Raw genomic sequence first — 16673 nt, forward strand, 5'->3', positions numbered from 1 at the left:
ACAAAATTAAGTTTTAGCAAGAAAGTTTTGCCTGCTTCTGATGTGTTGACTCTTAGGAAAAAATGTCTGACTGTGTTGCTGTTTCAGTGTACTGAAATAAGGCAGAAAGTGGAAATGGCCAGCTGTAGCAATACTTTTTTCTCTCCTCCTTGTCTTCAGTATCAGTAGGGCTTGGCACAGCTCAGCATTGCAGCTGGAGTGCGGGACGGCGCTGGTCGGCAGCACGTCGGGGTCTGGCCAGAGCTGTTGGATCCAGCACAGCTCGGAGGTGCGGTAGGCAGACACCAGGTGTTTGTCCCTGTCCTGAAAATCACACTGCTCTGGACCAGCTGATGTCCTGTGTCCTGTGGTAGCTTGTTCTCACCTTTACCTTTGCTTCCCTGTCCTCCCTGGAGGAGGAGTTTTGTATTGCTTTGGGTAAGTCACTTAAACCTCTCCGTGCCTTGACTATCCAATCTGCAAAATGGTTATAAGCACATTTTACAAAGGAAGCATGCAAAATGTGGCTTCTAACAATTCCTGTTTTTTTCATCTTAATCTGTTTTAGCTTCTCTCTCTGAAATGGTTTAACCCCATGTTGTTTTTTAAATGAGAATTGCTGGTAGGACTTAAGATGAGAAGGGGGGAAGTTGTCAGGTTTACCTCACGATCTTTAACGCCCGTTTGTTGTGTTAGGAAATGCAAACATTTGAAAGATCTAGGAGAGTAAAATTTAACAGCTGGTCACAGACGCTGAAGGCCAAACAAATACAGGAAGGAGCGTCACGTGCCTGACGGGGAGCTGGCAAACCCCTAGACTGGGGGAAGTAGGGAGTTCACCCCTGACTCACGTTCCTTAGTTCACAACGCCGTGTCTTTGTAACGATGTGCACGGGTCAGGTGAGCTTTCGAGCTCTGCAGAACCTCCTTCTGCACATTCTTGTAACTGGTGGGTCTGTCCCAGCGCAGGGTTGAGTCCATGCGCCTTCATCCAAGATGCGCGGAAGCTTATGATCAGGCATGTTTATTTTGCCTTTTATTTTTAAAAAGGCTCAAATTTGGGAGGCTGTTTCTCCTCCCACCGTTTTACTTCCCAGAGAGCCCTTGGGCATCGACTGGACTCCTTGGGTCCTCCCGCTGACTTCTGGTTTGTGCACAGAACAAGCCGATCTGCTGACCCAGGCCTGATGGGGGTCCTTTCCCATTTAGAAGTCTTCTGCGGCTGGATCAGGTGCTGCTTGCGTTAAGCAGAATGTATTGAATGGTCCGTATCGTGAGAATGATCGGAGTCTTAAAGTGCTCCAGGAGTCTTGTTCAGCCGTCAGAGCTATTGCACACGCACATCTCTGAGTTTATCTCAATCTGTTCTGTTTGTATTCATTCTTATTAAATTCTGGTTTTCACCTTTTTTTCCCCCTCTGAGTTAATAGTTTCAGCTTCTGTTAGTTCTCTCACTACTTTGCTTCCTTTCTTCTCTCTCCCCTTCCTCCCCCCTTTTTCTCCCCCAAAAGAAAAACAAACCAAAACAATCGGTGTTTTGCAAGAGTAAAGCAGTTTCGGTGACTGGTTTTGGGTGATGCTTCAGGTGCGGCCGTTTGGCTGCCACTTGCCTCTTCGGAGACCTTGGCAAGTTTGGTGTTCCAGATGATCTGGCGTTAAGTTAAAGCTCTGCTGGAAAGGCTTTACTCCTGCCATGTTTGGAAGAAGAGTTGGTCTCCAATTCCTTTAACAATTATGAGGTGACTAATAACTTGAGTGCAGTTTCCCTGCTAATTTGCAGGGCTCTGTAGTGAACTCTGCTGTGGCATGAAAGGGATCAGTGTGTGAGCGCTTCATCTTCTGGTTTTGGTGTCTTAATGCGTCACCTTCTGACTTGGGCTTATTCCTGTATAAACACGAATCAAACTAAATTAAAAAGTTATACCCGAATCTCTCTGGGCCTGGTAGCCCAAACTGTGTGGATTGAGGGTCGGGAGGCAGCCCACCACCCTTCCGGTCATCCCGAACAATACATGGTTTTTGTTGCCCTCGCTCCAGCGGTATGAACGGGTGCTGGAGGGATGGGAACAGAAAAATGAAGTCTATAAAAGACCATTCCCACAAGGCATGAGATAAGCTCTGACATGAAGTAAACACCATCCTCCCCCTCTGCCCCCACTTCCAGCATCTTCAGCTGAATATAAAGGGATATTTAAAAAGTTAGGTACCTGAAGAAGTTTCTAAAACACCCAGCAGCAAGTGAGGCTGTGTGATGTTCTCTTACCTTTGTACCCCATCAGGTGAAAATAACTCATCGCTGTTGTGAGTGAGTAATGCGGGTAGTTCCGGCAGAGAGTATGGAGATAGATGTTCTGCCTCACCTGCTGGGGAGGGGTTCCGCTGACTCTCTTAATCAGAATTACTGATTTTTTAACAGTAAATGTTGTTACTCAAAGTTCTGACAAAAGTGGGCAACAACAACTTCGAAGAAGGTTAGATGGCACCTCAAAAGAATGGGTACTTTTTCAGTGATATTGCGTGGGAGACCAGATGAACACAGAGATAGGTATGTAAGGGTGAGCTGATCTCAAGGCGGTTTATCTTTTTCCCCTCTTCTCAGTGAAATATCCAAAATAAGTAGGAGTTTGTGACGGGGTCTTGGCATTGAAGTGCCAGATTGCTGGAGCTGAAGGAATGGAGGCTTATTTTGTAGCTTTTCAATGGGGAAAAAAAATGAAGCCTTGATTGAGTTTTCAGCTAGTCTTGAAATTGATTTTGGCACGACCTGTCTCATTCACTTTGGGGTACAAACACCCAATTTCACTACCTATAAGGCCATAGGAGTTGGCATTCAAAAACGCTTTTCTCTTTTCTTTTAATTCAGTAGAATGCTTCCAGCTGAGTGATGCTGGTTAACTTGCTACTTGTTTCCTAACTCGGTCTAGATGGGGAGGCTCTCATCGATGTTGGCTGCTGGAAGTGCACCTCCTGCACACCAGGCAGTTACCCCAGGGCTGAGGCAGTCGCTGGCCGCAGGTTTTCTTAAGAGTTCTGTAAATGTCCAGAGTGCAGCTGGACCAAACGGAGCCCAGTTCGGTGTGGGATGCTACTGGAACAGAGCAAGCCTTGTTGCAGCAGCAAAGTCACTTTTGTGACCATTTTGTGGGGGAAATATTGCTGAAGGTGCTCAGTAGCACCTTTTCTCTTGGTTTGGTTTATGCTACAAATACCGAAGGCTTTCCACATACTAAAATGAATCAGAAAATGGAGTGATTAGATTTTGTGATGATGCTGATTTACCTGTTGGTGTAAGCAGGAACAACTTCCTCGCCATAGCCTGCTAGCTATGCCCACTGTGTTCATTTGCGGAGGTAGCCATGTAATCATGAGCTTTGAAATGCTTGCAAGAATTAGAGGAAGTAAACTGAAGGCATTCATATTTAATAGGATCTTAGAAAATCCTGCCTCCAACAGAATTAGGTGCTGCAGTTGTGCACGCGTCCCTGGTGCTGCCGTACGTGCGAACACACTGAACCACCTACAGAGATTCGTACGCAGTATAAATCTAAAATTTTCTGGTTTTCATTGTAGAAGAGTGAAGTGGCATGTGTGCCAATTGCAGGCACAGCGCTCGTGCTATGCTCTGTAGGATGCTCTTGGGTATGGACTTAGTTTTGCTTTCTGCTGGCTTCCTTGTTTGTTTTTAAGGCATATGAGGTGTAGTCTTTGAAAGCCAGTGCCTAGTTGCTTCGGTAGCAGAAGAACCCCTGCCTCACAGTAAGGCTTCTTGCTTTTGTTCAGTATCTGTGGAGGGTGTCCGGTGAAGCTTCACCCCGTCTGTGTTTTTGGTGATCTCATGAAGAGCTGGGGATGCTCTGTGGGTAGTGTCCTTCCTTTCTGGGCCATGCATGCACCAGGGAGAAGTGTGCCTTTAATGCCTTGACTAGCTCTAAATGTGACAGGAATTGATGTCTTAAGCTTTTTTAATTCAAGTTCACATTTGTAGTTGGGGGAAGAGGAAGATGACGTTTGAAACAGCTTTTCTGTACCTATTCCTGCAAACAGATGATATTGCAAGAAGACTGGCTCATGCTGTAGTGTTTTCTGAGAGGAAAGATCCCTATGAGAGGATGACATTCTCTGTAAAACTTGAGAAGTAGTCCTTGTATAACTTTCAGAAGCTCAGCTTGAGGCTAATCCGGGTTGGCTACGTGTAATAATTCTTATTTTCATTGAAGTTATGCTCCAAGATAGTTGGTAGCGCTTAAAGTTAAGGCTAACACTGAATTAATGTCTTGCAATTCATGAAAGGTTGCGAATATGTAGGGACCGTTACTGCTCTGTGGGCTGTGATGGCGGGATGGAACAGGAGGATCACCAAGAGAAACTTCTTGACTGCAGAATATATTAAAACCTATTGATATAACAAATACTGTTGTGGGAAAGTTTGTGAATAGTTGGGAAAGAAGCGATATTAATCAGTAACACAGAATACAAGACAGAAAGCATAGTGTTCTGGGGATGGTCTGGTATATAGCATGTATGTAGGGTATTCTGTGGCTGGAAAAACTCTAAAATTCTCTTCCGTTCTGAAGAAGGTGAACTTTTTGCTTGATATTTTTAAATAAATATCGCAAGCTTTGCGGTCATGATCGCGCACTGCGGGAAGGCTGGGATCTGGGGGGCAGAGTTCACCTCCGCACTTGTTACCTGCAATCTTTGTTCCATTAGTTTATGTCGAAGGTAGTTAGGATTCCTCTGTTTTTTCTTCTTCCTTTAGCAAAGGTATCCAGAGAGGGATGTATTAATTCCTTTTGCTAGACCAAAACCTGTTTTTAAACCCGAAGATGATGGTTTAACAAGCAGCCAGGACTTCTAAGTGATACAGGTGGCTTGGGGAGGAAAAGCACGTGAATCCTGTTGGTTAAGACCTGATGGGTAACTTATTTCTGTGAGGTGCCTGAGAATTATGATGATGAAGACTATAGAAGTAATTAAATAAGACTCATTTTAATATTGCACATGTTATTGATCCCTTAGGACGTTTAGATACACAAACTTGATAAGATTTCCTTTGCAAAATGCGGCTCAGTGTAATTGTAACACCTCTGGTTGTTTTCTACCCAAAATGCCCTCATGTTTTTGTGGAAGTTAGATGTTGTTTTACATAAAGCCACTGAAGTAACCGAGCACCTAAATTTCGTCTTGCTCATCTTGGGTATCCGCTTGCTTTCTGCTCACTCTGGGTTGAGGGACCCTTAGAGGTTTGTTACCAGCGGTTAGGCTTGCTCAAGATTAAAAGCCCCCTTCGATCCCTTGGGTGATAATGACAACTTTTGCTTCCTTTTCCCTTCTAACTGCAACACCGGGGGCTGAACGTCAGCCCCACAGCCTTGTTTTTAATACAGACGTGGCTGTGTGCGAGCGTGGCTTGCGACGTTCGGCATGCAGTGCTCCCTTTTGATCTCAGGTGGGGGATGCACTGTGCGTCCAGATCAAGTTTTGTGTGCCGAGGTTTCTGAATTAATTAATGACGGTGGCTGTGCTCGGCTTCCCCTGTAAATAGGTGTGGCTGCTGGGTCCCTGCCAAGCTGCCATTTCATTCCCTTATTTGGATTTCTGAGCGGTGTCATTCTCTACACACACCCTCAGCTAGGTTTTTAAATAATATAGTTGGGAAAAATAAACTTGCTGCTACAGAATTATTAGCTTATGGGTTATTAACCTACTCCTACAACTGAGATTAAGAACGTGTCGTTAGTGGGGGATGGTATCTTGAACTCCCCCCTCAAAAAAAACTTAGAAAAGAAAGGTTACTGCTATGTTTCTAGTGGCTGATGCTGAAGCCAGGTAGGCACAAACCAAATTATTCACGAGTAATCAAGTTATCGGTATTTTAGTTGATGCCACGTTGCCCAATTACAGTCACTGGCACTTGGTGAGCACAAACTGCCTGCAGAGCACGGCAAAGCTTCAGCGCAGCAGTTAGCATCGGCGAAGCAGATAAAAGCAAGCCCCCAAATACGGCATTTCAGAGCAAACCTGATGCATAAAAAACACATCTTACACGATGATGAAAGTAGAACAGATTTTTCCACCAGAGCTAGAAATAACAATTTGCCACCTGCTTTTTTTTGTTTGTTTGTTTCATTGAGTGTTGCCACTCATTTTTGTCTTGTCTCTCCTAATGAGACATCCAGAGTTTCCCAGTCGTCTTCCTTGGGGTTGTGTTGTTGGGCACTCGGTGAAAGAGGTGATAAATTCATGCACACATCCCTGTCCCCCTGTTTAATATTCTGCCAAACAGTTCTGCAAATGCATTTCATAATGCTGCCTCTTTGCATAGAAAAGAGACACCCCCTTCCTGTCAAAAATATATTTTACAACTGAAAACAGCAGATAGTAATTCCAGTTCTTGAAAAACATGTTTATACAACAATCCACAGAGACCAGCACCGTGAGGCGATTAGATTGCACTTTGATTAAAACCAGTTCATTGCAACTGCTCGGTGTGGATGGAGGATGGCTGGACAAGCTCAGTCGTCCTGAAGGAAACGTGTCTGTCCTGCAGCGTCAGTCGTGGAGCCAGCGTTGTTGGTCTGGATTGATCTGGATGACGAATATGTCAGTGATCGGCATTTGTGCTCACCCTGTGAATCCCATAGATCTTGGCCCTGGGTGAGGAGCAACATAATTGGCCATAAATATGGAGTAACTGAAAAATAGTTAAAACTGTGCTATGTCTAAAACAAAGAACCCCCAAAGCAAACCCCTTGAATCTATTTTTAGCTCTTCTTGGTGTTCTCTCCTTTTTCTTACCAGTAGATATTACAGTTCCTCTTCTTGAAACGGGCGCTGCTTTGTTCACGTCTGCTGCTTGGCTGCTGCCTCTGACATGCAGGGTGTTTTTTGTTGTTCCTGCAAGCCAGCCTCTTGCAAAGGTTTTGATTTAATGAGTCAGGTCTACCCATATAGTAATTACAAAGATTAACTTGCGTAGATGTGAGAGAGATGTATAAAACTGTTTGGACCTGGTTCCAATGCGACCTCTTAATCAGTGGATTCATCAGTTCTCTGAGTTAACTCCTGCTTCGCAGTTTAAACTACTAATTGCAAAATTAATGACAAAAGTAATATTTTTCTCTCTCTGACTCATCGCCTTCCTCAATTCCTTATCATTACCTCTTTGTTCCTTTAAGCGAGGACATGACATTGCTTAGATGCTTCTGTACAACGGAACACAGCTCTCCAAAGCAAAGCGAAACTGGTCTACCCAAAGGGTTGCTCTAAGGTTAACTCGATCTAGAAATAATCAGCTTTTTTAGCTCATACGTGTTGCTCTCACTTTTATGAAACTGAAGTGTCTTTGAGTGGTTTCCTGTGGAATTTTTGAGGAATAACTGTTTTTTTCAGAGATTTGTTGGGGAACCACCCCCCTCTCCGCCCCCATTTGAAGACATAAATTGTATTATGAGTGAAAAGCAAGCTGCATGCTTGTGTCTGCTGGAGCCCGTAGTGGTGCAACCCTAGACAATCATGGGTGTTTCTATTCATGAGTAGCCAACCAAATCGTGATCTGGGTATTTTGAGCCTGCCTGATCTTCTGAATCAACCTGCAGAGAAAGGCACTCCATTTTGTGCTGACCTGGGACTCCGCGCAGGGCTAGCCAGTGTTGTGTTTTCCACGTAGCATCTGTAAACTCTGTTGTGTTTGCTGTGGGCGCTTCGGCGTTGTGAGCTGCTGACTGGGACAGCAGTAATTGGGTGTTCCAGGCACTGGTTACGGAAAGCCAGATTTGCGAGGTCTTGAACAGCAAGGCTTTCTGGTGGGGGGAATTGCAGTTAGTGTTGATTTATTTTTTCTTTATGAACTGCGTTATTGGAACGTCTCTATCTTTGCATCTTCCAGGTATCCACGCTCGACTGAATTCTGGCTAATCTCAGTACAAGCATGGGTAGATCGCGGGGCTTGTTTGGGGAGGGAGGAAGGAGCTTGGTAAATGTAATTACCACTGAGATATTCCAGAGTAATGAACGAGAGAAGTCAAAATGCACTTGCACTTTGGTCTCAAAACAGTAAGTTTTGATTGCAAGAGATTAGTTTATACTGGTATTTCTCAAAAGGTTCAGCCTGGATTTTCCAGAGAAAACTTACTCCAAAATTTCCTGTTTTCCTGCTCGTTGGTATATGTGAGTGTCAGGATTTGAGAGGGCAGAATAAAGCTGAACTCTAGTTCCACTAAATTAGCGTCAAGATCTGTATGGAGTGTGGTGCAGCTAGTGTAATTAGTAGATCGTACTTTCCCGGATCCAGAAGTGAAGGCAGGGCTTCTCCTTGAAGGCACGTGTTCAGTTCCTGGTGATTTGGCAGCCCTTGGTATCCACTTGGTATCCAGTAGAGAAAAAAATGCTGCAAAAGAAGCGTTCTCCAAGACAAGGATGTGCTGGGGTGACATGCTTAAAGAACAGTTGCCAGTAAGTAGTTTTTCTATATCTGATTTTCTGCTGCTCTTTCAAATGATGCCCTGGCCGGCTGGACAGCGTGTGATCCCCGACTAGGGACCAGCTTAACTAAAGGGTTACTGCAGCCCCTGGTCTCCCTGCCCTGCGAACGCAGGCATTGATCTGAAGGGTGTAATTATAAATGCTATTGATGGCCCAGGAGGGGAGTCATATGTTTTCTCTCTGGTGCAGGAATTCAGGAATGAGTGGGAAAGGCTCTTAATTTGTAACAGGTTTTATTTGCAATCTGACATGTACGCACAACAAATGGGTGGCGGTGGTATTCACGAGCATCTGAAAGGAGCTTTTTTCCTTCCTGCAAGGTGGCACTTCCCTGTAGAGAGGCTGAAACTGAAGAGCGGGTATGCAGGGTGTTTCGGGGCTTTCACCTGAATCTTTAGGCACACAGAAGTTAAAAAGCAATGCTCGAATATTTGGAGAAATCCCAACATGTGCCAGGTATGGGATGGATCGGCACATTCATAAAGCCAGAGGAGTACTTTTCCACTCCACGAGGGTGCTTACATGGTATTGAAATGTGCACCATGACTATTATTTCTGTCTGATGGCTCTTCCTAGAATTCTGCTGAGATGTGTGCAGGGAGGAATCTGTGGGTTTGGAGCACACAGAAATGCTTTCAGCTGATAGTTCGGTGCTTAAGGAACCCGATGTGAGTCTCTTCTAGGCCAGTAAAGTCTTTGAAGACGTCGCTTTTGTATTTAACAATGTTGATGGAAGTAAAGCCTGAACACGTGAGACGGAAGCTAGCCCCTTGTCTGTCAATATTTAAATAGAAATATGACTCCTTTTTTCTGCTGACCAGTTCACTCGGCCCCCCAAAAGGTACAGAAGATTTCTTATCTCAGTTGTTTGAGGAGGCATGTACAGCAGTCATGCTAAGCTGTGGTACCTGTGTCATAGTTTCCATGCCTTAATCTTCTTAGAGAATCCGTAGCCTGTCTTATTCTGAAAATGTAATGTTTTTAAAACCCTGTTTTGCAGGCTAAACCTCTCTTGAATTTTACTGGATCATTATTTTTCTAGATACTGTTGATAGGATTCAGTAATGTCACTAAAAATGCAGTCCCTAGTATTCTGATCTGCAACTTCCATCGTCATTTCATAGAGGAAAAACGCCTTCCTGAGTGACAAAGTATGGGCTCTGAGCAAATAGGTCTGGTTTCTGTTCTGGCGAGTTAGCAAGAGATACTGTTCAGTCCAGTGCCTGCTTAATTTCTTGAACGCTTCACTTATTACGGTTTTAAAAAGTTGCTATATTGGAGCGAGAGCCACAATTCTCTCAAAGTGAAGCATCAAACCTTTGAAAGAACTGCAGAGTGATAGGATGCTAAAGACTTTGTTTTGTTGGGCAGGGACGGAGCCGACGCAGGACCTACAAGAGCGGTAGCATGTGGCATCCTCAGGTGCTGGCAGAGCCCGTCCCCGGTGCCCGTGGACGGCAGCAGCGTCGCACCAAAGCACTCTGTACCTGTGGCTCGGGTGTCTGGCCGTCCTCTTCTTCCGCAGTTGACTTTTTCTGATGGAAGTGCTGTCAAAACTCAAGAGCTGCTGCTTGGACACGGTTTTGCTTCCAAGTATTAACTGTTTAATTGCCTGCTTCTATGAGGTTCCCTGAACAGATGCTTTAGTAGTGAATCTTTAAAAACCTTTTTATAAGCTTGTTAACCTGTTTTCCTTAGCGGCGTGTGCTGCGCAAGCAAACATCCCATCTTGGAGATGCTGGAGAAGGCTAAGCCACGGATGGAGCCGGCTGCGGAGGGATGGAGTGTGGGATCTGGGGCCGTGGCGCCTGCTGCCTCCCCGGGCAGCTCGTTGCCTGTGGTCTGTTGGGTTTCAGTGGAAACTTCCACGCGCTGAATGTGGGTCAGCGCGAGAGGTGGCCCTGGTCCCATGCCACCAGCATCCCGCGGTACTGAAGCGGTTAAACTGCTCTTCTGGTGTCCTCGCAAGACGAAAACTATTTTAGTCCCATGACACAAGCACTATGGGAGTTTAATGCTACAGTTCATTAAAAATGGAGGCTGGCTCGAGCCTCAGAAATACGATTCGGTAGCTTAGGCTTCCCGTGTCCAGAGCACATCGGGAGGAACGATCTCTGCTGAACTCCTCCAAAACACAGGGAGAGCACTCTGAGGCGAGGTTGCTGCCGAGCTCATTCTCGTAACCGTATTCCTGTCTGTTGGCGAAAACTTTCTGCAGAACACAGGCTCCGTCTGTGCTGGAGGTGCCTTGTGCCGTCCTCCCGACGGGGCTGAGCCGGCTTCGGACAGAGCCGGTGCAGAGCCATTGCCTGGAGGATCCTCCCTCCCACCGCGACCTTTACCAGTCCCGTTCAGCAATTATCTCTACCAGGCAGAACAACTCTTTTTTTTCTTTTCTTTTTATTTTTTAATTTTTTTTTCCCTCCCAGCAGCGTTACTACTTGTGGCTTCCTGCTTGCTGCAGTAGTGCCCTAACTACCAATTACCACGGCTGTGCTGTAGTGCTCGTCACGACCCGGTATGCGGTGTGTGTTGTGTGCGTTGCTTTCTGTTGCCTTTGGTGATGACAAAGTGTTTGTTCGTGTCTAGCCCAGATGCGTGAGGAGCAGCATGGAAGTACTGCCATATCCATTGGGTTTTATAGCGCTGCTGAAGGCCTTGAAGTAGCTATTGCAATGGTTTTCAATGGGCTTCTAATTAGAAAAGCATCGGACTAATAGGATGAACTATAATTAGCAAGACCTGCCCTCTAGATAGCTAATCAGGGACCAGAATACAGTTACAAATCCATTCATTAAGTTTCTATATCTGCACTTTTGTAGCAAATTTGTTTAACCTATTGGAACCTTTTAGGGTGCTTAAAATAGTAAAACAGAGATGATGTACTGGGCACAATCTCCCAGCTTTTGGGACAAGACGACCTCTGAGCATGCCGGAGTTTGGTCAGGGGGGACAGGTTGATCCTCGGGTGGGTGTCAGAGGGGTCATCCATTACAGCCCTTTTCCCCGGTCCAGAGAAGGACTAGAAGTCAGTGTGCTGTTGTCCTGCCTTCTGGACAAAAGAAAATAGCTCTGCAACTTTTTGAGGAGGGAAATGACTCAGTTCTTGGTGGCTTAGCAGAAATAAGAGGCCGAGCTTCCAAGGAGTCATCTTGGCAGCCAGTGTGCATCAATTACTGTGCTCCACCTACACCCCAGTGCTGCTGCCGTCTGCCCCGAGAGCCGGCACCGGCGTCGTGTCAGCGTGCGCAGCGCCGTGCGAGACCCGCTGCTGAAACTTTGGCTGTTGTTATTCGCTTTGTGCTGGGTAAAAGCAGGCTGCGATAAGGGGTGTTTGAGTCGGCTTCTGCTGCTGGCGCAGGTAGCTGCTGATCCAGGAGTATGGCAAAACTAGTTGATTTTTCTGACTGACCAGTGTATGCTGGTTGTGGGTTTCTTCCCGCAGTGTTTTCATAGAGAGGGAAGGTTTGGATATCAAACGCTGTATGTACAGGCTCATAAAAGGATTTTTGTAAAGCGTAAGTGAGTGTGGGCCAGTAGAACATTTTTTCTGGAGTAAGAAGCAGATAAACACACGAGCATGTTCTTTTAGCATTATTTTTATATGCTGTCCTACCGGACAAAAACTTCTCTACGAATTCCTTTCCCTCTCCTCTCTCTGCTTTGCGTGCAACTTCATGGAAGCTTCTGCAGAGAACAGTGATGTGGTCCCAGGTATGACCGGGAACAGAGGGACAACTGACTGTTCTGGGGTGTGGGCAGTGGTCGTACCCCACCAAAACCTCCACCTGTATTTAGCCAGTGCATCCAGCTTGGCATTAAAACTCGCTTTGATGTTCTTCAAGTGAAAATACCCAGTTGTCACTAAATTGTTGAACTGAGCCCGTGCGCGTGGCCATGGTGTCACATCCAAAGACGGCTCTCCTGCCACTTAACTAGTAAGTAATATTACCCTCACGTAGGTAACACTGGACAAATATTGCCTTGTTGGCTGCGTCTTACTAGCTATTAAAATGCTTGTCCATGGGCCTGCTGGCTTGTTGGACAAATTAAAAGCAACGAGTTTCTTTCTGAAGATGTGTCTCCAAGTGGTGTTCTCCTGCATGCGTACACGGACCCGCACTGCATCTGTCCAAGGAGTGGGGAGGTGGCACAGCGACTGCTTTAGGACTTGCCTGGAGCATGCTCCTGTGGTACTGGCCGTTAGGACAAATGCAGGTCTCGTTTGTCTCTTCCTCCTTGAGGGGAAACTGTCAGGTAGAAATGGGAATTCTGGTTCCAGCAGGTGTTTGGGTCAAACCAGAGATCTCAAGAAGCAGTTGGTTTCCTCCTAGAATGTTAAATTAAGAAGCAAAGGCTAAAAAAATACAGAGTAAGAGAAGTGGTAACTTTCGCATGTGGTTCTTGGTTTTAATCCAAAAGCATTGGAACACAAGCCTGACTTGCAGTGCCTTTCCTTAAAATAATAAGATGCCGTCTTCTCATCTTCCACACGGGTACCAGTGTTGAAGGACAACCGTCTCACGAGCGCGCGTGTTTTGGGTGAAGGCGGTGGGCGTGTCACCAGGCGTACTGACCGGCTTGTCTCTTCCCTCAGGAGCCTCGTTGCAGTTGCTTTCAGCCACTCGGCCCGGTCAGGATCCCACCTGGAACCCATGAACTTCACTGACAGGTAGGAGTTGTGATAAGGTGGAGGACGAGTCTCTGACATTGCACAGACCCCCTTTCCCTCTGTTCAGTACTGAAAATGGGGAGGTGGGCTGGGAGGGTGGAATTGTCTTCTGGTATTTTGTACCTCAGCTCCTGCCTTGTCCAGGAGGACAAGGAAGAGCTGTAGAGGAGCTCTGAGATCAAACTTGGGTCAGAATTCAGTTCCTGGGCCTTAACCAAAAGCAGCCTTTCACTCAGCGCTTAATCCACGCCCCTAAGTAGGTAAATCTCCCTAGTTTACTAAGGGACAAAGAAGTTTCACTTCCTTTTAACTGGGCATTTACAACAGCTGCACAATATTGTTGGTCTTGACCAAGAGGAGAAGCAAAAGCAAGCATGCAGAAATTCCTCCCTTGAGGCTTTCTGTATATTTTGATCATTTGTACAACCCCCAGAAGAATAATTGTGAATGGAAATGAAATTTCTGCAGAGATCTTGTACCTCTGGCAGCGCTCACTGGCGTAGCTACAGTGAAGCTCTCTTGATCCACTCTCCTGCGTGTGATGGTGCTCAACTGTCCTACGGTATTGTCAGACGAAGCATTTTATAAGTGGCAATTTATGGATTTTTCCAAAATTTTTTTTTCCAAAACATGTATTGCCAGGGCTCCTGTGAGCATTTCTGGTCTTTGCTTTTCTTCCAGTCTCAGTTTTCCTGGTGTATGTGTTGATGTCTCTGCCCATAGATTTACTGCTTTGATTTACTACATTTTACTGGAGTCGGCTTCAGAACTAACATTGTGCACACCATGAGCACCACCTGCTTTTTTTTGGTTTTTTGGCTGTTTATTACAGAAGTTCCCAAACCTTGCTAAGCAGTGCCATCTTTCTTGAGACCAAAAGGCTGAAGGAAATGATAAAAACACCTTTCTTAATGACCTTGGTCACAAGTGAAGGAGTAGGAGTAACTTGAGAGTAGCAGAGTGTGTCACACTTAGACGTCTTGACCATAGTTGTGGAAATTACTTAATCTTCTCTCTTGCTCAGTGGGTTATCACCATGAAACGCCTAAAAAACATAGCTCGGTGCCCTTGTAGAGCAGTGTGCAATAATACTGTCTGATTTTGCCAATTGAACTTGTTATCCAAATACTGCATAATCAAACCTGGTATTTAACAGCTGTCCTGCACTGAGGAATCTCTGATTTTTATTTTTTTTTCGGTAATACAAAGCCCAGACGTAGTCATTAGCAGACTTCCTGCCCAGTAGTTTCTAGACAAAAATAGATCCATAAAACTTGGGGGAGAATTCAGGTCAAACAAATCCCTTGTGTAGTGGCTGTAAGTAGTGCCCTCTAAAAACACCTCTTTAAACTCAGAGGAGTGGAGCTTAGAATTAATAAAATTTTAAAGTTTTCTTTAGAAGAATTAGAATATCAATTGGTAAATAAGAAAATTGCGTAGTTGTTTAGATTTTTCTGTTGGTGCCTCCTCCTTTGTATCCACAGGCACCAATTCCCTCTGTGATCGTACTGAGGCTGTATTAAATAATTGGGTTGAACATGGGTCCACGATGTGGCCCTCCTTGGGGAGCAGGGGTGCTGCAGCCGCTGTGGATGGGCTGGGTGTGCAGAGAGCCTCCCTTCTCTGAAGTTTTTAAAATGCAGAAAAACCAAGGAATTGCCTGTATTATAATATGCACAGCATGTGGTGCTGGAAAAGCTGATTGTTGTTGTGAATGAGTATTTAAAGATGCTAATTTTGCTGCTCTTGCATTAAAATAAATGAACCAACCTAGATCCCTCCTCTAATAAGAAGCATACATTAAATGGGGAGGGGGGCGGAAGAAGGGGAGAGGATCTGATTGCAATCTACGATGCTGTTACTTAGTATTTAAATCTGTTCCCGTCAAATAAAAGTTTAAATCAAGTTGTAGTCCTTTAAGTGGAAGGTTTTATTTTTGAGTCAAAATAAACACCGGATAAACAGTTTTTAATGATCAGTTAATATCCGTGAGGATCGATGTGCCTAGAGAACCCATACCTTGAAGAGGCAGAGTCTTTCTCACCGAGCTGGAGTCAGACCGCGCGCTTCTGGTAATAGCTGGTGTCTTTCAACAAAATGACTTTGATTTTATTCTTCTTTGGCTGCCTCGTGTGAGGGTGGTTGAATTCCCTCAGCAGGCTCAGGGGTGACAATGAACCAGCTCCGTACGGAACCGTGCAGGTTGTTCCTGAAAGCTGCAGCTATGAATCACGATCGCGGAGCGTGCGAAAAACCGGCGCCGCTTTGCAGGGCGAACCAGGGAACCTGCGTCGCTGTGGCAGGGCTGAGAAGTGAGGGCCGCCTTTTTTTAGGCTGAATGCTCTGAGTGAAGAACAGCAACAGTAGTAAAAGGTATTTAGGAGAAAAACGTGTTGGTTTTATGCTTTTTTTTTTAAATTGCTTTATTATAATTACTTTTTCAAAGATCACCTTGATAGTGAACACTTCTCAAAAGTTCTCACAAAATTTTTGCAGATTACTAGATTGAGTTCTAGAGGCAACAGCTATTTTCCATTTACACGGCTACACGTTTCATACAATCAGTGGCACATTGAGCTTTCTGTTAAAATCCCGAATGCTTCTCTTTGTTATATGAGGCACTTAGAGAGTGGTTAGACTCCACACTTCTTTATTAAACAGAGCCAAACTCAGCCATAATAGTGATTTTTAAATTATTTTTTTTTTTAAGGTGACTTGACACAAATAGCGGGGAAAGCAGACGGGTGACTCCTAGTGCAGTGGGACCTCAGCTGCCAAAGTCCTGTTTCTGGCCAAATACAGAACTTCATGTTTGTGGTGCTCAGAGCTTGACTTCAGTGCCTTTCTACAAATGTTTATCTGTTCATTTTGGCAAATATTTAGTCAAACCCAGGCTGAATTGCTTCCTACTGCGCTATAATGACTGCGAGCAGTTGCAGCGCGGGCATGGCGTGTGTCGTAGTGCCTGGTCACTCGGATGGAAATCAAAGCAGCTTCTGCAAGGCTCGAGGAGCTGCCGCAGGTGCTCCCCTCTGAAGCCGGGTGCTGGGAGCAGCCGTGGGGATGTCGTGGGTGTTTTCAGGACAGCGCAGGGTGCTGGTACCCCACACTCTGGCTGTTTTCCTTCAGCGATTCAGGGAGAGCAGCCTGATGAAATGATGCTTTGCTGCTGGTGGACCGCACCGCTGCTGTCCCTGGCCAGTGGAGAACTTTCCTCTGCTGCCTCCAGATGCCCGACACCCGTGGCACAGAGGAAACTTCCGTGGGCTCTGTCTCCTTTTAATTGCAAGTACTTTAACAGTTCTAAGCAAGCTCATTTATTTTTCCCTGAATGCCTAAAGAAGGGGGAAGTAATAATACTAGTAAAAAAGGGAGGCAGGACTGCGCAGCCGGGAGGTGCTGCGGTGGCCGGCTGGTGTGAGCACATGCAGCTGAGCAGCGTGGGAGCCCGGCGAGGGAAGGGTTAAGGGCTGCCATTTTGTTATGTAACACCCTTAATGGACATATCAGTGAATGGCACCAAAATGGCAGGGCTTAA

At 45.6% G+C, this 16673-nt stretch overlaps 1 protein-coding gene across 11 annotated transcripts in view; it reads left to right on the top strand.

Moving 5' to 3' along the window:
* Positions 1–16673, top strand: part of GATAD2A (GATA zinc finger domain containing 2A) — a 67882-nt gene that overhangs the window by 19687 nt on the left and 31522 nt on the right. For all 11 annotated transcript variants that reach the window (XM_075077135.1, XM_075077141.1, XM_075077138.1 and 8 more), the window contains exon 2: positions 13061–13135. In XM_075077135.1, the coding sequence (XP_074933236.1) occupies positions 13119–13135 (17 nt within the window). In that variant the 5' untranslated portion in view covers positions 13061–13118. The remainder of the gene's footprint in view (positions 1–13060; positions 13136–16673) is intronic.

Source organism: Phalacrocorax aristotelis, chromosome W, assembly GCF_949628215.1.
Source record: "Phalacrocorax aristotelis chromosome W, bGulAri2.1, whole genome shotgun sequence".
In the NCBI taxonomy this organism is placed as follows: Eukaryota; Metazoa; Chordata; class Aves; order Suliformes; family Phalacrocoracidae; genus Phalacrocorax; species Phalacrocorax aristotelis.